At 35.5% G+C, this 24830-nt stretch overlaps 1 protein-coding gene across 1 annotated transcript in view; it reads right to left on the bottom strand.

Moving 5' to 3' along the window:
• Positions 1 to 3732: 3732 nt before the first annotated feature.
• Positions 3733 to 24830, bottom strand: part of DNAJC10 (DnaJ heat shock protein family (Hsp40) member C10) — a 40125-nt gene continuing 19027 nt past the window's right edge. Inside the window, exons 12-22 of the mRNA XM_087435461.1 lie at positions 24280 to 24393; positions 22307 to 22421; positions 17477 to 17604; positions 17060 to 17176; positions 13592 to 13693; positions 12191 to 12346; positions 11079 to 11212; positions 10060 to 10113; positions 9644 to 9791; positions 6014 to 6133; positions 3733 to 3942 (exon numbers count right to left, since the gene is read on the bottom strand). Coding sequence (XP_087291587.1) covers positions 3748 to 3942; positions 6014 to 6133; positions 9644 to 9791; positions 10060 to 10113; positions 11079 to 11212; positions 12191 to 12346; positions 13592 to 13693; positions 17060 to 17176; positions 17477 to 17604; positions 22307 to 22421; positions 24280 to 24393 — 1383 coding nt within the window. The 3' untranslated portion in view covers positions 3733 to 3747. The remainder of the gene's footprint in view (positions 3943 to 6013; positions 6134 to 9643; positions 9792 to 10059; positions 10114 to 11078; positions 11213 to 12190; positions 12347 to 13591; positions 13694 to 17059; positions 17177 to 17476; positions 17605 to 22306; positions 22422 to 24279; positions 24394 to 24830) is intronic.

Here is a 24830-nt window from a genome sequence, read left to right as displayed (position 1 = left end):
CTTTGTAAATGCATCCCACAAAAAACAATGTAATAATTCTTTTCTGACAATTATACTGTCAGAAAACAAAGAACAAATTTAAAGAAAACTTTCACATATAAAAATAGTTATTATACAATAATTACCTCATTTTATTTTTCCTTTACCTTAATCATATACTTTAAAAAAGCTATGAAAGATGTTAAATAAAATTTGGGAATTGGAATAAAGCATCATAAATGCCAAAAACACAAACTCCAAGTGGTTTCACATAGCCACATATTTAAATATACCTAACTAACTTTCAAATCTAGCTGCCTGATACAATGCACTCTGGTCTGCTGGAAATGGTGCTGTGACCCAAGGCGAGTTGCACACAAAATGGTGAGAGAAAGGGCCTGTTTTACCCAGCACTCTTTAGAGGGGCTCTACTGCACTAACATGGCTGTTAAAAGCTTTAATTCTGCCAGCTATTTTCGAAATACCCAACGACACTAATAAGATTGCAGAAAACAGCCTCCTGATGTGCATTACTTATGATACAAATTACTTAACATGACTCCCAGTAGCCCTGACTTTAGAGCCAATTCCACAGGCACATACTTAGGCCACGTTACAGGATACATGATATTTACTATTTTATTTACCGCCCAAGATGTTTCTCAACTAGTAAGTTTGGAATTATATTTATAGGTAGTAGTGTAGGTACCTATAAACTTGTTTATGGGGTCAGTGTCAGCACTGTGAATTATAGACACTTGGGAGACACGGATATGCCTTGGATTCCTTTGGTACACTCTTTAGTCTCCAGCACAGTGGTGTTCATGTAACTGGTACTTTCAGTAAATATTTACCAAGATTTCTTTAAGCATTCCATCTGGGAATTCTTGTAGAAACAAGCCAATTTCAAAAATTTTCTAGGCTTTGAAAATTTAATAAATGAAAGGCACTTGATGTTAGTGAACATAATTCAAAAAGGTGGTGTTAAATTAACATTAGAAGTGGTGATTGTTCTGTATGTGCCCACGTATGTAAAGTAGAATCCAAGAGAAGGAGTTAAAGAATACACTAGAAACAACATGGGAGAGAATATGAATAGGGTTAGACTTGAAAATGAAAAAAATCTTTCAGCTTTTGTATTATAGATTATGAAAAAAGATTATAAAATAATCTTTATGAGGAAATATTGGGGAAAGGGGTAAAGTGGTATTAAAAAAAAACAAAACTTGGGGCCGACCTGGTGTCACAGTGGTTGGATTTGCGCACTCCGGTGGCCTGGGGTTTGCAGGTTCGGATCCTGGGTGCAGACCTACTGACCGCTCAGCAAGCCATGCTGTGGCAGGTGTCCCACATATAAAGAGGAGGAAGATGGGCATGGATGTTAGCCCAGGGCCAATCTTCCTCAGCAAAAAGAGGAGGATTAGCAACAGATGTTAGCTCAGGGCTAATCTTCCTCACCACAAAAAAATCCCCACAAAACTCTTCCAATATAATAAAACATAGTCCTAATGGGTTTTTGGGAAAACTGAAGCTTTTAAAAAATTAATTGACCTCTTTTGATCAATTGGATTTTTACTATTCCATATGCTCTGAATTGTAACTAAACAACTACATGTTATACACAATGTCTTGTGTAAATGGAAGGAAAAACCTTTTGGATTCTCTGAGTCTGAATAACCGAGAAACTAAAAGATTCCATCTTTAGATTTATATACTTGATTTTCTTACAAAAATAACTTTAGTTATTATGCCAATATTTATGTGAAAATGGCAGTCTCCAACAGTAAACTACTAATGGGAATAACCACAGTATTATTATGAGAAATAGTGAAACAAACTTGCAAAGTTATTTTTCCTATTTGAATAATGAAGACATTGGACAAAAGTGAAAAACCACAACTATAAAAAAAAAAAGGCAAATATAAATAAAGGATACACATCAAAAAAGAAAGTCCAGAAGGCAAAACCATAAATAGTAAAAAGAGGCTTCAAAAGTCAATTACTACTACAGGGAAAGCTTTTATGAAAGCCAATTCAGAAAATAAATGAGCACATATCTTTAAAACATAGAACTCTAAATACCTGATATATTTGGGATACTCTACAATGCCCAGTTAATTGCTGTAAATATTTTTTTCCTCAGATGTTTCTGGATGCTATAAAAATCTATAGGATTTATTTGCTTACTGTCACAAAAAATTTTTCTTAATTGTGAAAAATTAAATCTATTCTTCAACCTTTAGTAAGGAAAGAAAATGAAGAATCTCTTCACTATAATAAAGCATGAAAATAAGATATCTGTTTATTTTGTCACATAGTGAGTGTTTTTTAAATAAAATATGTTTTCAGAAAATTTTTAGGAAAACAGGTGACTTTTAAAAACCAAGTTATCTGCTTTCAGGCCAGCCATAAATCTTGAAGTGATAAAGTCCACTTCGTACAACTCAGACATGGATGTAGACAATAGCAGAGCAGGCTCATGTCTGAGCCAGCCAGACCAAATGTTTCCAGGGGTCAGCAATCTATGGCCCAGGGACTGAATGTGGCTTGTGGCCTACTTGTATATGAGCTGAGTGTGGCCCTGAGCTAAGAATCGTTTTTACATTTTTTTAAAAAGTTGAAAACAAAACAAAACAAAACAAAACCAAAGAAGAATACGTGACAAAAAACCATACATGGTCTACAGACCTTTCCTTTATAGCAATGTTGTACAGAATTCAGACAGTGCAATTACAAGTCCAAGATAATGCTGATTTATTCCCATCAAGAATGTAACACTCTAAAAAGATGTCTTCTGAGGTCATTTGTTAGAATTTCTTTTCAATTGTTTCTTCATCCTTGACATCATTAAAGTTCATCCTACAATAATAATGTACAAGTCATTCAAAGACAAAGGCAGTATGAGTTTATAATGTTGAAAACAAGGTAAAGTAATATAAACTAACCAAAATTTTACCTTTTCAAAAATAATTACTCAATATTCTTATTTAATGGATCATCACATGAAATATACCTTGCTAATTATAACAACAGAAAAGAAAAGGATATCTCATAGTTCTTATGTGCCCACAACAGATAGTACCAATTACAGTTTACACACTTTCAAAGTCATATCTTGGTATGCTCTTTAACTTAATATCACTTATGATATTCTGATATGTGACTAATAATGTTTTCTTTTTCAAGTGTTTAACTTGGGATGGAAGTCGCAATGTGGTTCTGTAAAGCCAGATGTCTCTAGCCCTCTCCAGAGTCTGCTGTTTTTGTCCTTCTTTCACCTTATATGGAAAGAATACAAAAAACCTCATCTGTGATGGTATTAAACGCCATTCAGAAAGCACTCTAGCGTTCATGGACGCTTTGGTCTGTTTCTAAGTATGTCCTAGAATGACAATAATTTAAAAAAGGAAAAAATGAACAGCCCTTTCAGAGAATAGCAGTAAAGAGGTTGCACTGCTTCTTCATAGATTAAAAACTCAAGGAAGGGCCAAGAGGAACATGGGTTCCAACACATCCCGACTATACCAAGAACAAAAGAAAATTTGCTATCCATAATGTGTTATGAGGCTCCAGTATATTTATTTCTAACAAGTCAATACTTTATTTACATTTGAACAAAATTTAAATAATTTATGGCATAGTCACTATTTTTTGTTAAATGGTTTTACTCATCCAAATTTCTAAGCATTTCAGTATGTAGAGGCTATATTCTGACTGTCATATTTTCCAAAGAAGAAATTTCCAACTACCTTACTAGTTTTTGAAGCTTCATTTTACCTGTTTATTCATAGATATAATGTATAGTAAGAAAAAATTTAAATAATGTTTGCCAAAGTCAGCTCTAGACTTAGTTCTTACCTTATTCCTCTTTCCATGGTTTTGGAGATTTTCCAATTTTTCATATATTAAGGTAGCAATCTCTTTTGCATCTCTGGCATCTATTTGCTCTCCCCAGGTATTTCTCTAAAATGAAAAACACTCTTCTTATAATCTTTTAAACATCTAATCAAAACATGACATTGCCATCTAAGAAACTTGACTAAATATTCCTTAAAGTTCCAAGTGTTTGAAACTCAAATTTCTTCCAAAGAAATAATGCTGCAAAAGTACAGTTAACCCATACTTTACATGAAATACTAACAATGCTATTACAGGAACATGTAAAATAATTCCTTGGAAAAAATGCATTGCTAACTCCAAATGCCTCAAAACATCTAAATTGTATAAGAAAAGATGTCCCCAGAGGACCAAATCACTGTAATCTAATATAGTCATTGGCACAGACAAAAGCCTGACCAACTGCAACAATGGAAAGCAATGTATATCTCCTTGTTCTCATCTGCCCACAGCAGGAAGGTGGCTGAAAAGTAGGGGAGGGGCAGGTCAATATACCCAGGTCTGCTTATTTTGGATCTGGAGCCACCTGTTCCCTTCTTCCTGGTGGGAACCCCACACTGTATGCTAGCATTTTGTTTCTGTGTATAAAGTGCCCACCTGCTTGGATTTCTGTTTACTCCACTCATTATTCTGCTTTGGCCTTTTCATCTGGCCTGGACTTCTGGAGGCCAACTCTGTCTTTCAGTTTGACAGGGATATTCTGAGTCCTATTCTTGTCCTCTGGGCGAATGGTAACATCATCTTTTCAAACAGTTCCCTCTATGGCCTGGTTAATTTTGTGGCTGCTCATTATACTGATACTTCCGCAACATCATTCTACTGGAATAAGACTTCTATTTATGTCACCCATTTCTCCGCTGTTCTGAGAACAGGGAAGTAGAACTAGTGATCTCAAAGGAATGCAGAGTCAGGCTGTGGTACAAGCCCCTTTACTCTCACTGAGTTCTGCTTACCCCAGGCCATTCTTAAGACAGAGATAGCCTCTTGACAAATCAAAAGCTTTCACTGAAAAATTTACATGTCTCACAATTCTAGATTTCTGAAATTCATCATCTAAGTTCTTTAACTCTTTTTCAAAGTGTATTATAATTACCAATAAACAACATGAGATCTTAATCTGATATTCTTCCTCAAAAAGTATGTATTAAAATATTTAATATTATTTATTTCAAATGTTTTACCAGAAAACACGAATACGTGGCAAATATTTATTTTATCACAATTCTAGGGTCAAAAATGTCATTCTTTTACCTGAGAAGAGAGCAAAGGTATGAGTACTTTCTGTCAGCAATTATACTGGCTGAACGACATATGCTTTTGTATCAATGATCATAGAGGTTATCACCTGAATTTTAAGACCCGTTCTTAGATATTTAGTTTTCTTGTTGAAAAAAATAAAGCATGTTGTCAGTGGCCCAAAAAAGGAATTATGACCGAACCAAGGAACCCTAAATTTTTATTTCGTAGCCTAAACCACTAATAAATATTCCTCAAGATAAATGCTCAGGGACTAAGGCTATTTTAAAAGTATTATGATAGTATTCTCTTAATATTTTTTCTTTCCTCAAAAATTAATTATAAAGGTAATATATGTTAATTCTATAAAAGCAGGAAATACAAAACTTCACAGAAAATAAATAATTACCTTGAATTCTATCACCCACAGAAAACCACTACAGTCATGAGTCACTTAACGACAGGGAGGCATTACGTGATTCCACCAGTGCGTAAACATCATAGAGTATACATACACAAACCTAGATGGTATAGCCTACTATACACCTAAGCTATGTGATAGTAATCTTACGGGACCACCGTCATACATGTGGGCCATCATTGACTGAAATGTCGTTACGTGGCACATGACTGTAGTAGTATTTTGGTATATCTCTTTAGTAGTTTTCCTATTCATGGTTATAAAAATTTTAAGGCAATGGAGAGATCATATCAACTGTGAGACAGAAAAGCCTTTTAAAATCACTTTTACTTGTAAAAAGAAGCTTGTTTTAGTAATATGCAATAAAACAAAAAATTACAAAGGGAGAAGAAACTAGAAAAAGCATTACTCAGACTAAAAATAAACCTTTTGCCCTGGGCCTGCTCACGGAAAGGAACATAGAAGAAAGCCTGTGCGTACCTTTGCTCTTTCGTAGGGATAAAATTTAACAGTCGGATAGGCTCTGATCCCGGCTTTCTGGCAGGTTTGAGCATGAGCCTGACAGTCTACTTTCCCAGCTTTCACTTTTCCTTTAATCATCTGAAAAGAGAAAAATACGGTTTGCCATTCTCTTTGGCATAAACTATTTTGGCAACCACAAAGCAATATGATACTAAAAACTTCAAATCTTTATAAATCTAAGAATTTGTTATTTAGAAAAAACTTAGTTTTAATCCTTTCCATTCCTTCCAAATTCTTACTGGCTCTTTTTAAACTCCTATTTACTGAGTACCACCTCTCCAGCAGCAAATAGCCTCTCCTCTGCCTCAGCAAGAAAATCGAGACGCTTAACCCCGACTTCCCTCAGCTTCTTCCTGGTACCCACAGCTGGTCTGTCACACCCCAAACATCTCAATTCTGTCCTCAACCTTCCCCCCCTCTCTGGTCTCACGTGCCGAGGGCGCACTCTGTCTCGTGGAGGCCGACTCCTCCACCTCCATTCCCCAGTTCCTGCCCGTCAGGTCTCTTTCTCGCTCTTCAGCACTGTACACACAGGATCAAAGAAGGATTTCTTCTTTGCACTGATTCCTCTAGCTACCACCCTGCTTCTCTTTCTTTCTCTCTTTTTGAGTGGTTTACTCTTTTATCACTTGTTCTCGTCATCTACTTATTTATTAGCAGATTTTAGTCCAGCTTCTGTTCTTCCTGCTCCCTCCACTGGAACTGCTCTAAGTTCACCAACGACCTCTGCTTCGCCCGACAGAATGCACGCTTTCCAGCCTTGTTAATGGGCACCTGACAGCGCTGGCCACTCCTGTCTCCTCTCTCTCTTTTCCCTTGGTATTTATCACTATTCTCTCCTGGTTTTCCCATCCTCTGGCTGTTCTTCCTCATTTCTAGCATGGGGACCTCCTTCTACACCTGCCCCTCAAACTATAATATCCACACACAGTTTCATCTGTGGTTAACGATTTTTTCACTGTGAACAATCTCCCAGGGAGGTTTCATCTACCTATATGCTGCGGAGCCCCGAGCTCTCCCCTCGACTTCAGTCAGCGATGTGCTGGCTATAAGCACCTTAACCCCAATGTTTCTAAAATGAATCCTCTCCCCTCAACTTTCTCTTCCTTCCGTCTTACTATTCACTCACTTGAACTAAGCCAGAAACTACAGCCATCCTAGATTCTTTTCTTTCCCACATTTATCACGAACAGTAAATCCTATTCTTATGTCTCTCTTATATTTGTCTCATTCTTTCTAACACCACTGCCCTAATCCTGGTTCAGGTTATCATTTCTCACTTCAGGACAATTAAAATATCTTTGCTGCCTCTAGTTTTGTTCCCAAGGCTGGGGTACCCAATAGGTAGACTAACTTGTGTTAGGGCATCAGCAAAGCTGCCTGCAGAAGCATGTACACACACGCACGTGCACACACACACACTCACACTCACATTGAAGGTCAGAGAAATCTAGAAATGTTACTTTAAGTTTTAGGTCATTTCCAAAATGTTTATATATTAGTTGGCTTGTATTTTCAGTTACTTATAGGAGGACACCACACTGTTTTTGGTGCTCTAAATATCTTTCTGGGCTTGCTGGCCTGTGTTCAGTACATCCAATGTGATCTTTCTAAAATGTAAAATGGATCCTGCCATATCCAACAGTTCTCCTCTAATTCTTATATAGAACACATTCTGGACACTATGAAATCCCTGAGGAAGAGTGTGCAATGGGACTAGTGTGAGGAAGACGACTGAATCTCCTCCTCCTCGCCTATTAATATATTGAGCCTCAGTTTTTGCGATTCCCCTTCTGTCTTTACTCTCTGGTAATACTGGACCAACAGCGGAGACCCCTGAACAGGCCCCACTTTCTCGTGTCCCTGCATCTTTGCAAATATTGTCTTCTGATTAGGGGACTCTCTAGCCAACCCCTTCAAGTACCAAACTCCTCGTCATGTTATAATTCTCATCTCAGACACTAACTTCTGTGGAGACTTTTGTCTCCTCCTGGCATGACTGACATGCTTCTTCCCATGTTTTTGCTTCACTCTCATTTCACTAAAGCAATGATCCTGTTGTATTATATTCATTTATTTGCGTTTTATCTTCCCACTAGAACAAAATCTTCTTAAAGACATGGAACTTTTGTCTTTCCATTTGTGTAGCCCCAGTATTTAGCAAAATGCTTTTCACTTGGTAGTTTACGATTTGCTGAATGAATGCTCTTTTTCGTGTTTAATAATTTTCTGCTATATTCAAGATATAGTTGCATTAAAAAATATACAACTAAGCTAAGTTTTTCAGTACATGAGGGAGTAAAACATTTTATTAGAATTACTGGGGAAAAAGGAAGTATAAGAGGAAAAGAAGATATAATAAGTGGAAAAAATGAATAACCTTTTATCTGAAGGACCAGGCAATAACTAAAATAATCTTTTATGACTCACAGGAGCTTTGAAATCCCTTTGCTAAAAAATTCCCATGGCTTGGGATGTTCAGCTTTTGTTTGAGACTGGGGAAACTGGAGGTGACTTTCTCTTTCTAATGAGTGTTCCGTAGCCCACAGCAAAGTTCCTTGAGTATAGAGGCAAGGAAGCTATCAATCTGGATTAGGTCATTAACAGGTCTGTTATGACAGAAACACCAAAAACTCTGACTGCATTCAGTTTAATTTTATAAGCATTTACTGAGTTAGACACTGGGGATATAAAGATGGATAAGACATGTGCCTTGCCCTCAAGCAGCTCATAGTCTTATACAGGAGATGGATATCTAAATAATTAACACATATTGATAAGTACACTGAGGGAGTACAAGATATCAAAGTGACATTGATTAACTGAGAAGAGCAGAGAACACAGAAGTGCTGTTAGAGCTGGGTTTTGTAGGATAAGGAGAAAAAAATCGTGATGACCAAGGTAAGGGAAAGGAATTTTAGAGAGACGGAACAGCATGTACACAGGGGTACTAGTTCAATGAACCTGGAGGACTTCGTTGTGCCTGGGGTGTGAAGTGTGAGGTGGGGGACAGAGATAAAGCTGAAGAGGCAGGAAGGGAGAGATGAGAGACCTGTAGGCAAGGATGCATGTCAAGAAACTTGGTTAACAGGAAGCCAGAGAAAGCAATATTTTAGGAAGATCATCAGGGCAGAAGTCAAGAAGGCAGACTGCCAGTATGAGACTAGTTAAAAGCACATATGACATGCTTAGGTGAGAGATGATGAAGGCTTGAACAAAGAGGCTAGCAGGGGGATGGGTAGATGAGAGATTTGAAAGGCATTTAGGAGACAGAACTAATAGGACGTAGTGATTGCCTGGAGGGCAGCAGAGTAAGGGGGAGGGAAAATAGGAACAAGCAGGAGAAGGGAGGTTTCTGGCTGTTAGGGATAGGTAGATGATGTCAACCAACACAGAGATGATGTTAGCTAAAAGCTTTAATAAAAAAGGAAGAAATCTACTGCAAAGATTACAGTCATAGAAATGGAATAGAGTTTTTTAAAATTCAGAGCAAACTTTTAAGAAAAAAAAATTGTATTTGCAATGTTTTTTCTAGTTACAAAACATGCAAGTGACCAAAACGTATTTAAGCAGATAGACAAGACTTACCCTAGCCAAGAGCTCAAATTCCGGAGCAAAATTTTGGCAAGGTCCACACCAAGGAGCGTAGAAATCAACCACCCAGTGATTCTTCCCTTGTAAAACTTTTTCATTGAAAGTCTGAGGTGTTAGATCTATGGATGCTTGAGGTAAAAATCTGTGGCAAGCAATCAAAATTATGTTTCATTATACAAAACCAAAGCAAACATCTACAATGTAATGTTGCAAAACTTTCTAAGTTAAAAATGACTTCAAAGAATGACAATGTAATAAACCACAACCATAACCTGGTAAATTATAATTCTTTAAGTACTTTAAAATGCTAGAACCTTAAACAACCCACAGTAAATTTAGCTATAGACATAAAAGAAAGATAAATAGCATTGCAACTATTTTACACAATAATACATATTTTAATTACTCACCCTAGACCCCAGATTCTTAGGGAATAAGCATCCCTATTCCAACCATTGTAACTACTGAAAGAAGAAAAAATATGTAAGGTGTAAATAGTATTTTCTATTATTGGATTAAGTTGAGAAAACAATCTCATTGCAGCAATTTAAAAGATAAATTTAGTCTACTGACTTCATCTAGCATCTCTCTTCTCAAATACACCTATCTAAAAATACTGCTTACATGGCTTCTCAAATACATTTTTCTCTAGTTGTGATATTTTTTTGTGCTCCAGACAGACCTAAATGTCTAGCTGCCTGCTGGATATCTCCTACAGACACATTGGTAAGGCAAAACTCAAAATGTCCAAGGCTTTAGTTTCTGAACCTTTACTCCAGTTATCATTGTCTGCCACATTCCTACCCACTTTTTAAGACCCATGCCAAAAGCCACCTCGTAAATGCAGCCTTTCATGATGTCCTCTCGTAGTTGTGATTCCTTCCTCCTTTGAAATCCATGATTCATTTTTACTTTAAATAATATGCATTATATTCTGCCTTGCATTTGAATTTGCAACCTGAAATATCAAGTGGTGTTGTGGAAATGGCATAGGCACTGAGACAGACCTGAGTTCAAACCCAAACTTCAAACCTTAGCAGCTGTGAGACTTAGGAAAGTTACCTAAGGTCTGTGAATCAGTTTACTTATCTGTAACAGTAGGAAGGGTAATAATCCTTATTTCTCAGGATATATGTAAGGACTAGTAGAAATAATGTGAGCCAAGTGTCTAGTATAGTACCTGAAACCAAATGGGGACTTAATAAACGTTAGTTCTTCCTCTCTACTAGACTGTCAGCTTCACGAACAGGAGGACTGTTCAATTCACTTTTCATCTTCTCAAGTTCTCATTAGCACACTATCGTAAACATGGTGGGCTCCCAAAAAATATCTGTTGGGTTAACTTTTATTTAGTTAGGATAACTTTTAAATTTTAACTGTATAAATAAATGATTATAATAAATGTCTTCAAATTTTAGAGAACACTTACTGATATTGATAAGCTTTATTTGATTTTTGGGGAAAAAGTCTTATCTCGGGGTATCTCCGAACATTTTCTTGGGCACAAAAAGAATGATACTGTTGGCAGTCTATACTGCCCACGTTGATCAGTCCAGTTAATGTCTATAAAAGAAAAAAAAGGAGATAAATAGATCAAAGAGATTAGAATAAAATTACCTCCATAACTATTTATATGTTTACAATAGAGAAATCATCACTGTGAGATGGTTTTTATATTATTTATCAGTGATTTTCACCAAATAAAAATGGGAAAGGGTTTAAAACATAAGAGAACATTTGAAGTAATGAACTAGAAATCTAATTTAGTAGTCAAGAACGCACTACAATTATTGCAGATTAAACAACTGATTTCATTCATCTATTACATGGGGAAAATTATGTATTTCTAAAATTCAAAGTGTTAGAAACCAAGAACTAATGAAGGTCTTCGCAATGGTATTTCAAAGAGTTACCTTTTCAAATGGAGACATAGGTTGCAGGTAGCATATTGACTCATGCCAGAATTTAAAAATTTTATTGAAAAAAGCACAAAATTGTATTATCATAAATGTTAAGACACTAGAAATCACTTTAACTCTTAGATTTGTTCATTTTGCATCTTATAAATAAATATAAAACAGTGATTACATTTTTCATTCTGGTATTAAATAATCTGTTTCCAATCTTACATGATTTATAACACTATGTCTACTGGTAGGAAATTTTAAAAATTTAAATGTCTTATTGATCAAGGCTATTTTTTTCTTATTTTTAAGTCCCATAATATTGTGAAGAAACTATATCTCTAAGGTCTAAAAATAAAGAAGTAGAAAAAATTTTAATAGCAAATAAAGTGGATCTTTGGGTGATGCTGGCAGAAATTTGGTCAAATATGTACCAAGTGACACAGAAAAAAAGAGCAGATTATTCTATACCATTCACATACGAGACAGAAACAGAGCTGAAATGTAAGTGCTATGATCAGAACTGTTACTAAATGATAATCTAGAGGTGGGTTCACTCATACCAGTTTTGAAATAATTCTGTTAAGTAAACATTCTTAGTAAATACTAAGATTTAAAATAAACAATTTTACTATACCCGAGCCATTCTCTTCCATTCTGGCATTAACACTTGACATGGATGACACCATGGAGAATAGAAATCAACCATCCATACTTCATCATGTTTTCTCTGTGTAACTAGTTCATTGAAAGTGGTGGGTGTTAGGGAGATCACTGAAGGATTCATAAGATCCTAAACAGAACACAGCTTTCATTATAACAGATATAAACAAGAGTTGTTCATATATTCTTGGCAAATTGTTGGTATATGTCATTTAGAAAAGTTCCTGTTTTTGAATAATCAGAAGATACTTAAAGATATTTAAAGAGAATCTATAGTGAATTATTTTAAACAGGAAGAAATGATCCCTAATTTATTTTTTAAGTTTGGATTTTGTCCATCAGTCTTCTTAAATCAAGGTGTATTTTCTTCTTATTTCTATGTATCACCAGTCATCTTAAGTAGGGAAAAGAGGCAACCTTATTCAAAGTTATAGGGAGATAAGGCAAGAGTTCTAAGAGCTGCCCAGATGTCTACATAGGCTATACAGTTCTTTCTGGAACCAATGGTTCATTTGGAAATAACCCTTTAATTATTAATGGAAAGCCTACTATTCTATTTTTCTGACACTCTGACTGGAGATACTGCACAATCTCTCTACAGATCACGTGCTCCAAATGCTGTTCTAACACAGAAATGCCCAGTCCTTCAGTCTATCATGATTGGGAAATACTAACAAAGATGTTAGCTTCGCTGGGCAACAATCAAAAACAAAATAACACAAAACAAAAAACTATTACCTTGTAGGAGGAGGAAGAGATGAGTAGAACAGAGAGCAGAATGGTCCTTACATGGATACTAAACTAGAATTTTTAATTTCTTTCCTAGGAGGCACCTGTAACTATTTTATTCAGTCCAGACTATTAGTGAGAAAAAAGGAGATGTTATAGATGTAGGGTACTTCTGTGTTACTAATGCAGCAGGCTTGGCATAAGCTGCCCAGGCTTGAAGAGGCCCTCCACTGGGGGGTGGGGTAAGACTGCCCTTAACCACATATTTCCTGGAAAACAGTGGGCTCACTCCTATCTCATCTATATGAGACCTAAAAGAAATAATCTGTGGTGGTTCTATCAGAGAAAACAGGGAAGGGGGTGACAAAACTTTATGTAACAGCATAATTTCACATATTCAGTAAAGAGTGGTGTCTATTAAGTACAAGGCACTGTACTAGGAAACAAGTAAAACACAGACTTATTCTCAGAGTTTACAGTAGTATATAATGAGTAAAACATTAGAAAAATTAAAAAAAATTCATTTTCTTAGAAAATAATGTTTTGGCATGAAAAGAATAAATCTTGTTGTTAAACGTTATTAAATAGTCATAGAAAGTGTACACACACAGAAGGATTTACAGCCACAGGCTGTAATTTAAAATACCTCTATGAACTCCAAGATCTGTTCTGCAGAGTGATGTCCTTCATATTCATGAACGTTGGACTGGTTGAATACCACTGTTGTTGGATAAGCCTGAATGTTATGCTGTTAGGAACAAGAATACAAATTGAACAAAGATTTATACATTTTACCTACTGCTTTCAAATTCATAACCAGCTTGCCTTTAAGTAACAGTGACAATAAGATTAAAAAAACTCATTGCTAAATTGCTAGTAACTGAGAAACTTTAGCCTGGCCAAATTTAGCAAAGGAAATGGATTCACAGTTGTACTGATGAGTACCTGACCCTTATTTATAGCTACTCCATTAGCCATAAAATCCATAGGCACTGAAACACTGAGAAGTGATGATGGGCAATTATGAGCTTGGTCCCTTTTTACTCTTCTGAACCAAGGTGGATGTGGCTGTACAGAGCAGGCTAATCTCAGATTGAGTCTTTTTTTGAAATTATAATAAATACTCCAATTTGTCTAGAAGTAGAAGAAAATCAAGGAAACAAAATAGCAAGAATATGAAAATAAATTAATAAAGTATACATAACCATATTTTAGGTTAAAGAAATATGAATCATGCCCGAAGAACGTGGTCATTTATTATTCTTTATTCAAGATAGCTTTTATGGTACAAAATACTATAATTTCCTTCTCAAAATTAACATGAGCACTAGCCCAGGAAGCATTTCTCTAAAGTTTTAATTTTAATTTTAGTTTTTTAAAAGTTATAATGAGATCTCTGTCCGTGGATTTGCTGTAGCTGAACTCTGCATCCTTCAAGTTGACAAGGACTCATTAGCAAATTGGAATCATTGGCTAGGATTCAAAAATAATTTTATTTTATTTTTTTAATTTTTTTTTTTATGAAGCTGTTTTCTTTTTTCTTTTTTTTTATAATTTTATTTATTTATTTATTTTTCCCCCAAAGCCCCAGTAGATAGTTGTATGTCATAGTTGCACATCCTTCTAGTTGCTGTATGTGGGACGTGGCCTCAGCATGGCCGGAGAAGCGGTGCGCTGGTGCGCGCCTGGGATCCAAACCCGGGCCGCCAGCAGCGAAGCGCGCGCACTTAACTGCTAAGCCACGGGGCCGGCCCATCAAAAATAACTTTAAAAAAACAATAGGAACACTTATCAAACTTCTGTAAAATGAGTGCAAACTCAAATCTCTGATTAGATTAACAAAACAGCAATTAGACCTGACATTTAACAAATGCTTACTACGTGTGAGCACCTTTTTAGCACTTAAACATGTATTTTCTTACCTGTTTCTCACAATTCTATTGAGAAGCTAAAATTACTAAGTCAACTTTATAGATGAGGAAACTGAGGTATTGAGAGACTAAGTGACTTGGATCTTTTCAAAGTCACATAAAAGACATTCAAAACAAAAGGTCTTACTTCATTTTTAAAATTTATTTTAATGAAATTTCAAACATAATGAAAAGATGAGAGAATAATCTAGTAAATACGCACATATCCCTCCCCTATATTTAAGGAAATTTAACTTTTTTGCCATATTGGTAGATTGCTGGAAGTTCTCTTTCTTGGTCCCATATCCTTCCCTCCCTGACATTAAGGGCAACCAATATCCTGCAGTCAGTGTGTAGCCAATCCATTGATGTTTCTATAGTTTTGCTACCTGCATATGCATCCCTAAATGGTATACTGTAGTGTTTAAGCATTTAGAAACTTGCTGAAATTTTATCATACCCTCTATACTATTCTGCAACCTCCTTTTTTATTTTACATTGTATTTCTGAGATTTACCCATGCTGGTAAAGAGGTCTAGTTTTAAATGCTCTATGGTATTCTACTATGTGACAGGATAATTAATTTATCCATATATTTGCTATTGTCAGATTTCTAAATTTTTGTTAATTTGATGGATGAGGAAGGTATGTGACTATTGTTGTAATGTGTACTTTCTTGATGACTAGTGAAGTCAAACATTTTTCATGTTTATTGGATTTCCTCTTTTACGAAATGTCTGTAAACTTTCTTTTTATTTTTAAAGACTACAAAATTGATTTGTGGTCTTTAAATATTCTGGACACTAAGGTTTGTCAGTTATATGTGCTGCAAATACTTCCTCAGTCTGTTGTCTGTCTTAATTTTATAGTGTCTCTTTCTTTGGCAATAGTTTTAACATTTAATGTAGCCAGATTCATTAATTGTTTAATCCTTTGTTTGTATGTGTGTGTGGAGTGAAAATTATTCCTCACACAGATGCCATAAAGATCTCAGCTTATACCTCCTTCTATTATATTTTTAAAACACGTTGCTTTCTTTCTTTTCCCTCTTCTTTTTTCTCTTCGTCTCTTCTCCATTTATCTTTTTTAAAAAGTTTGTTTTTATGAATTATTTAAAATATACACAAAAGCAGAGAGCAATAAACTCTGATGTACTGTTGAAGCTAAAAGAATCATCCATTCATGGCTACTTTGATTTCATCTATACCCCCTGCCACTCTATCCTGCCCCAAGATTAATTTAAATATGGATGACTTATCATTTCATCCATAAATATTTTAGTGTATTTAAAATATAAACACTTCGCCCAAATATAACCATACTATCATGTTGACTCCTAAAAATTAACAGTAATTCCTGAAAATCATCATATAGTCTGTCAGTGTTCAAATATCTCCAGTTATCTTGTTTTTTTTGCAGTTGGTTTGAATTTCATCCAAACAAGGCCTAAAACACTGCATTTGAATGATATGTCTTTTAAGCCTCTTTAATCTCTTTTTCCCCCTTTCACTGGATTTGTCCAATAAACTGGCTATTAGTCCTGTGAAGTCCTCTACGTGCTGGGATTCACAGCATGCATGCCCATGGTACCACTCGTGTTCCTCTGTCACTAGATTTCCTATACACTAATAGATCTGGAGGCTAGATTTGACTTAGGTTTGATTTTTTTCCCCGAGAGTATTTTATAGGTGGTATTATATACTCTCATGATGAGATAATAATTTCTAGTTCTTCTTGGAATTGAAGAGTAAATATTTATTAAGCTCAGAAAATATTTTTATGTAGATAAAGATTTCAAAAATCTCATTCTTTGTTTTAATTTCCTTCTATTAACTATACTTAGAAGACAAGTATGAGGGTAGCCAAAGAATAAAAACTATAGACTGCCCAAAGGTAATATTAAGTTAAAAAAAAATAAAGATCTTAAATAATTGAAAAATCACGTATTTCATCAAGTCAACTAAATATTTTCCTAAGTTTAGTAAGTGAGACTACATCTACATTCAGCCATATATATTATCTATTCATGTTTTAATCCAATCATAATTTTCTATCATTTTGTTGAAATTACTTGTTTAAATAATTTGTTACTACTCTAAATATAGATGTACATTTGAATGTTATTTTATCATTTTAATACTAGACTGCCAAAAGCTATTTTATAAAAATATTAATTAGAATAAATTTTTTATACTTTGCCTTACCATGTTACAGAGTCCCTCATGAACTGTACAATCTAGAGTACCAAACTTAAGCTGACCATAAAGATGCTTTGATGCTTTCCGTAACTCCGGTAATAACGCTTGACATGGCGGACACCACTACGAAAGAAAAAATATTCATAAGCACCAAGCCAAATGAAACAAAAAAACACATCATTTTTGCAACAAGCAATATGCTAAGTAAGACAAACCATACTTAATTGCAAATCTTATGTGTTTATATACTTAAATCTTAGAGGGGCAAGTACAGCAGCACTCTCTTAGAAGCAATATGTGACAGTGGACAAAACTGAAGAACAGAATTCTCATATTCATGGTTCAAGGTTATCTAGAAAATGTCTTTTTGCTGTTACAAGAAAATCTGACAATATTGAAATTTGACAGATAAAAATAACTTACAGGGGCAAAAAAATCAACAAGCCATGGTTCTTTGTCATTGGCAGGAAAATTTTGAGGTCCAAGTGTGGTAACATGAGAATTAACACTTTCTTTGGCAAAGGCAAGTATATCATATAGAATCTTCTTTCCTTTGAAATTGAGGAAGAGAAAAATTAAAATCCACATTCTGCCTTTTTATCCATAGAAACATTTCAAAGTTTTCATGCTTAAAAATATTAAAGGAACATAAGCTCATGAACAAATGGAGTCTGGTGAGGTTTCAGTGTTCTATATACTACGTATACATAGGTTTGCTCTGAGAGGAGCACCCTTTACTCTTTTGTGCCTTGGAGGACCAGTTAAAATGTCAAGATCTCTTTGAAATGCTCCTTCATCCTCAGAGGCAGAACAGTAACTTCCTTGCAGTGTTCTTTGAATTCCTCATGCTTACCTGAACTCTTACTATGGCCTAACTCCTAAATCTGCTTCTTCAACCTAGACTTCTCTTGTGAATTCAAAACCTGTATTACCAACTGCCTGCCCATGGAAATATTTACCTGGGATGTCATATATATATTTCAAACATAATATATCCAAATCAAAGTTGAGTTATTTTCCCCTAAACTTGCTCCTTTTCTCACCTTCCCTATCTTGGCAGTGGCATAATCATCTGCTAGGTGCCTAAATAAGACATCCCCGAGTGACACTTGCCTTCTTTCCTGCCTTCTTCTTTCCTACTGCAATAACCAAGCTGGTCTTTCTGCCCTGTCTTCCTTAACTAATCCATTTTCTACACTGTACTACAGTCAATTTACAAAAACATTAATCTGATTACGTTGTCCCCTTGCTTAAAGGCCTCTCATGATTTGCCACTGCCTAAAGAATATACTTCTTGGCTTGGCAAATGTAGCTTTCTCAAACAGCACATAGTCCATTTTCCCACGGTCCCTTTGACTTACTCACTCAATAGTCAATACTAAGTCAAGCACCCATTATGTGTCAGGCCCTGTTTTACATGCCAGATGGCATGCAAAAATAAAAACGACACAGTCGGGCCGGCCCCGTGGCTTAGTGGTTAAGTGAGCGCGCTCCACTGCTGGCGACCCGGGTTCGGATCCCGGGCTCACACCGACGCGCTGCTTCTCTGGCCATGCTGAGGCCGCGTCCCACATACAGCAACTAGAAGGATATGCAGCTATGACACACAACTATCTACTGGGTCTTTGGGGGGAAAAAATAAATAAATAAAATCTTTAGGAAAAAAAAAAAAAAAAAAAAAAAAAAACGACACAGTCTTTCTCCTTGAGCTCATAGCTCAGTAGGAGAGAATTTTCACAACTATTTAAATATAGTGATAAATGACACCACATTCTCCTGCTGTTTTCTTACTCTTTAGCTGCTGCTTCTTGAATTGCTTCATGAATTCCTCCATCTTTGACCACCCCTTAAAAGTGATCCTTAGGGCCCTGATCCTATCTATCTCTGTATTCACTCTCAGACAAGCTCATCCTCAATCAAGGCTTCAATTACCATTGACATGACGATTATTTGTATCTACATTTTCAGCCCAAATTCCTCTCCTGAGGCCCAGGCCTACACTCAACTGAGGCCTATATTCAACTGTGAACCAGGAGTGTCTACTCCATATCAACTCCTCCCCCGTGTTCTCTTCCTCACTGAATGGCGCAGTCAGTCACTCAACTGCCAATTCACCAGTCAGAAACTTGGGCTTCCTTTTCTTATTCTCTCACATCTAAATAATCAAGTTACATTGATTTTGTATTCTTGCTATTTTAAAAATCTGTCCGCTTCTTTTCATCCACATTACCATGATTTAGATAAGGCAGCCATCTTCTCTTACATAAATGACTGTATCAGGATTCTACCTCTTTCCCTTCCTCCAATCTTGCTTCTATCCATTCCAGGCAGCCAGTCACCTTTCTAAAATGTAAAACTAGTTAAATCATATCTCTACTTAAATCCATAAATACCTTTGCTTTGAGGATACAGTCCAAATTCTTTTACCTAACAGATGAAACACATAATTTGGACCCTTGGTGCCCTCTCCAGGCTCAAGTCTCATTCTTTCCTAACTTTCAACACTGAGGTATCCTGAAATTCTTGCTTTCTAAGAATAAATGAAGTTCTCTCTTATCTCAGAGTCCATGAATACATTTGCTGGTTCCTGTGCTTGGAATGTGTTTGCCACCTCTTTATTTTGGTAACCATTACTTATACTTTAGATCTCAATGAAGAGATTGCTTTCTCTAACCTCAGAAAATTATTCTTCCTAAGTGTTACCCATGCTTATCTCTTCTAGCAGTCAGTCTCCAAGAGAGCTCCCAATAGTCCTTACCTCATGGACTCAAACCATTATTGTACCAGGGCTGGTGTATGTGACCAAGAGAATATGGTGGATGTGATGGTCTGTCTCGTCTGAGATTACAGTATAAAAGATACTGTTGCTTCTTTGTGTGGGTGTGTGTCTCTCTTTGATCATTCATTCTGGGAGAAGCCAGCTGCCATGTTGTGAGCAGCCCTATAGAGAGGCTCACGTGGTGAGGAACTAAAGCTTTCTGACTGGCCCATGAGTCAGCTTGGAACCAAATCCTCCAGCACAGTCTAACCTTGAGACAACTACAGCCCTTGCCTACCTTGACTGCAACCTCATGAGAAAACATGAGCCAGAACCACTCAGCTAAGCTGTTCTCAACTTCCTGAACACCAGAAACCTCTGTGAGTTAATAAATGTTTGTTGTTTTAAGCAGCTAAGTTTTGGGGTAATTAACTACTCAAAAATAGAATCATACTCCTCACTTCAGACATTCTTAAATTTGTCCAAGTGGTTGTCTGTTTTCCCTAGTAGTCCATAATATTCTTTAAGGTAGAGATATAGTTCACATTTTTCCCTACTCCCTAGCATTGTACCCGGCACATGTAGATGGCTCACTATTTAAATCCAAAGAAATAATACAAATTATGCTATAAAGTTAGCGGCAGTACACAAAAGGAAGTACTTGGAGATTCATGGTATATTTCTCAAGATAGAAAATGCTTTAGCTAAGTTTTGAAGGGTGATTTGGAGTTTGCCAAATATTTTGAGGGGCAGGAAGGAATGATCACAATGCAGGAGGAAGAAAAATCTCGTGTGACGGCACAGAGGAGTGAAAGAATATGGTATTTTCAAGGATCCACAAGTAGCTGGAGCTAAGATTATTTGCAGGGGCAGAGGTGAGAGAAGTGGCTAGAAAAATGAGGCAGATCATGAATGTACCCTATTAATTTAACAACTATTTACCGAGTTCCTACTACGCACCAGGCACCATTCTAGGTGCTGGAGATAGAGTGGTGAGCAAAACAGATAAAGTCATTGCTCCTATGCTAAGGAACCTGAAGTTTATTCTAAAAGAAACCAAGAGAGTCAAGGCAGAAAAGTGACAGGAGAATACTCTAGGGTAATAACTCTGCAAATAAAACAAGTAATCAATTATAAAGAGGAAAGGCTACAAGACAGGCAATCGTATCAGAAGATATAGTAGATGAAGGAGATGATGGACCTGAAATAAGGCAGCAACTACAGAGAAGAGGGGGAATCTGAGAAATATATCAGAGGTAAAAAAGAATAGAACTCTATTATTAAAACTTGGTCATTTCTAGCACTTTCAGGAGGTGGCACAGTTTAGTGCTGCTATAATAAGCCTAGGCTTTGGAGTCAGACATATTTGGATATAAAACCTACTTTAACCAGTTACTAGTTGTTTGTCGTGGGCAAGTTACTTAATCTTTTGAGTCTCAGTTTTGTCCCTTGCTGGATTGTTGTGAAGATAAAAATGGAAATGCAAAAGTATGCAAAGCCTTTAGAAAAACGTCTTATAGAAAGTACTGAATAAACAGTAGTTACTGTTAGGTTTGTCTTGCCAAGCCTTTGCTCACATAGTTCCTTCAGCTAGAGGGCCTCACATCTTGTTTTTCTGTACTTGCTTTGGGAAATGGAGCACTCAAATGTCATCGCAATTCAAATATCACCTCCTGACCATTACTATGCAGAAGTTATCTTGATTTCATCTTGCAATTTATACATATGGCCATTATAATGTTTTTCATCTCTTCTTATAGATCTCCCTCCTCTTACTCCCACTAGACGACATTTTAAACTACTTGAGAGCAGAGTCCATGTCTTACAACTTTGCACTCTTAACACCTAAAATAGTGCTTGTCACATAATAGGCATAACATCAATATCTGTTATCCACTTAACTATGTTACAGTTAGTAGTCTGTGTGTCTGTTTTGCTGCATTTGACCTTTTTCAGAATAGAGATTATGATGTATCCTGAATCCTAGGAATTGGAACTGTACTTACATGAATGGAGAGCTAAAGTTGCAAAAAGCTGAAATGCAGAAATGTAATTATAAATTCAAGAGAGATAACATAGCAGTTAATGGAGATGTTTGGTAGTCTTGTGGAGGAAAAATTCAAAAGAATGCCTGGAAATTGCCCACAATGGCTGAAATGCTACACATGGCACACTGGAATGGAAACTGTAGGTGTTGCTTACTTTTGTCAACAAGCAAGAACCTTAAATTCTTCACTAGCCTGACATGTCACCAGAGTTCTTGCTGAAACACTGATCAAAATATTTAGTAGAAAAGAGATATTTAAAAAAGAAGAGTAAAGAGGATAAAATAACTATATGTAATGCAAAATATCTTTCCCCATAAGAAACTTACTAATAAATGAGAGAAAATTATTTACAATAAGCATGTCCATAGAAAACAAGGTAAAAAGTACAATGAAAAAATTGCTATTTGAAAATGAAGATAAATTTTTATCATTTTTTTCCCTTCTTACCATGATGAATTTCATATTCTTTGGTTCCTTGTCCTTTAAATACTGCTAGACATGGCTGAAAAACATAGAGATTACTACAGATGTCTGGTGCAGAGGAACAGTCAAACCTGCCAATCTGAAGTACAAAGAGAAGGTTCAATTTGATGAAAACAAAATCTTATCCATTCAATTAAATATTTATAAAGATAGTCCAAAAATGAAATTGCTCTAACAACACAGTTTCTAAACAGAGGTTAATGGGCTATGAAAATAAGAGAGAGAAATAATTCATTTACATTTAACATTGAAACTCAATTTAGCTAAAGAAAAAAAAAGGGTCCTAGAGAGTTCAAAAATCTGAGAGGAAATTTCCAAGAAAATATGATGTTGTTTAAGAGCTCCACCCTTCTAAAAATATAGAGGATATTTATATAACCTTGGGGTGGAGGAGAGAGAGACTTTTTTTTTTTTTTTTTGGTGAGGAAGATCAGCCCTGAGCTAACATCCATGCCAATCCTCCTTCTTTCTTCCCCCCTTTTCTCCCCAAAGCCCCAGTAGATAGTTGTACGTCATAGTTGCACATCCTTCTAGTTGCTGTATGTGGGACGCCGCCTCAGCATGGCCTGACAAGCAGTGTGTTGGTGCGTGCCTGGGATCCGAACCCGGGCTGCCAGTAGCGGAGCATGCGCACTTAACAGCTAAGCCACAGGGCCGGCCCGAGAGAGAACTTTTTAAGTAAGACCCCAGAAGCAGAAATAATAGAAAGTTTGACATTTTCATACAGTGTAGAAGAAAACTAGTAGGCAAATGATAAACCAAGAAAAAATATTTGTAGCATTTAAGACAGAGGATCCGTTAAAAAATAAACAGATAAACATCCCATCAAGAGAAATAAAATGAGCCAGAGACATACATAGAAAATAATGTAGAGAAGAATTATGATTTTTTAATAATCTTAAAAAACTTTTTTCAACCTCATTAGAAAGCAAATAAATGAAAGTGAATATTAACCTATCACTTTTGGCCTATCAGAATGGTGATGATTATAAATAATGATAATACCACAGTTGGGATAGGTGTAGAGAAATGGTCACTCACATGCTGTCAGTAAGAATATAAACTGACATAAACTTTCTGGAGGACTCTGGTAATGAGGATAAAAATCCTTTAAAATATATAAAACTTTGTTTCAAAAAATTCTTCATACTGCATTTTTGCAGTATATATCTTTGATATAAAAATGAATGGATACAACTTAAAGTCATCAGTAACAGATTTGTTAAACAACTACAGTGTAACCATATAGTGAAATACTTAGTCTTCAGGGATGATGACTGATACCTACATATACATGTACATATATACACACACACACACATACTGGCATGTGGAAAAGTTTATGATATTGTTGAATGGAAAACTTTACAAAAGAGAATATAGTGAATCCATTTTGATTAAAAAGTCTACATATAAATTTACATGTGTGTTTATTACAATGGCCATTACAATATGGATATGTGCATACACATACACATATGCCCACACACACACACTTAAAAAGTTTGCCAGGTTATACACTAAATTTTTAGTAGGGTTATTAACTAAAACCCACTAGTAGGTGAGAGTATTGGTAATTTTTAGATATTTAATTCATTTTTGTGCTTATTTATATATCCCAATTTTCAAATAATGAGCATGAATTACTTCCATAAAGAAATAAGAATTAAAAAAAGGGAAAGATACTTTTCTATAGTATGCATTCCAGAAAAATTGTATAATACAGATTTATCACATGCCAGCTACTCAAGAGAAATGAAGGTTAACCACTTTCAAATAGTGTTTCAATTTTTAACAGAAAACAGAAAAACGCAATAAAAGAACAAAAACACTTAGGGCTTTTTTAACCTAGAATTTCAAATAAACATTTCTATGTTATTTAAAATATAACTTTACGTATTAATAAGAAAGCATACTGCAGAAAATATTTTTCTTACTTGAATATGTTCATTTTTAAGTAGAGTTTTTAGTTTCTTCAACTCAGGATCATTTGAATTTTCATTTTTTCCAAAATGAAAAAATATGAGCCACCGATGATGAGCCAAGCGATCCTTGAAAGTGATTAAAAAAAGTGATCCAGGAAAAGAAATGTCAGAGATGGGAAATTCTAAGAGTTCTAATCTTTATTTCTTTGACTTGAAGTTAATTTTAACCACCCTACCCATTACTTCAAAACATTGTCTAAAATTCAGAACCATTCATATTCTTATTTTGTAGTTTATTGGGAATAATGCTATGTAAATCAATTATATAATATTATAGATGGATGAGTCACTAAATCATAAAATCTTATAGTAGATGACTGTTCCAAGAAAAAAACATGGCTTTAACAACATATAGCTAAAATGTTGGGAGGTGGGGAAGTCAGCTTTTTCAGGTCTAACAAAAAGTTTTATAGGGACATAGACTTAGAAAACTTTGGGATCAAAAAAGAGAAAAAAATAATTGATTCTCTACAAACTGAGTATTTCTAAAGCTGCTTCTTAAT

This window comes from Ceratotherium simum, chromosome 9, assembly GCF_057802395.1.
Source record: "Ceratotherium simum simum isolate JZ-2026a chromosome 9, ASM5780239v1, whole genome shotgun sequence".
Lineage (NCBI taxonomy): Eukaryota > Metazoa > Chordata > Mammalia > Perissodactyla > Rhinocerotidae > Ceratotherium > Ceratotherium simum.
This window is presented reverse-complemented; position numbering and strand designations above follow the sequence as displayed.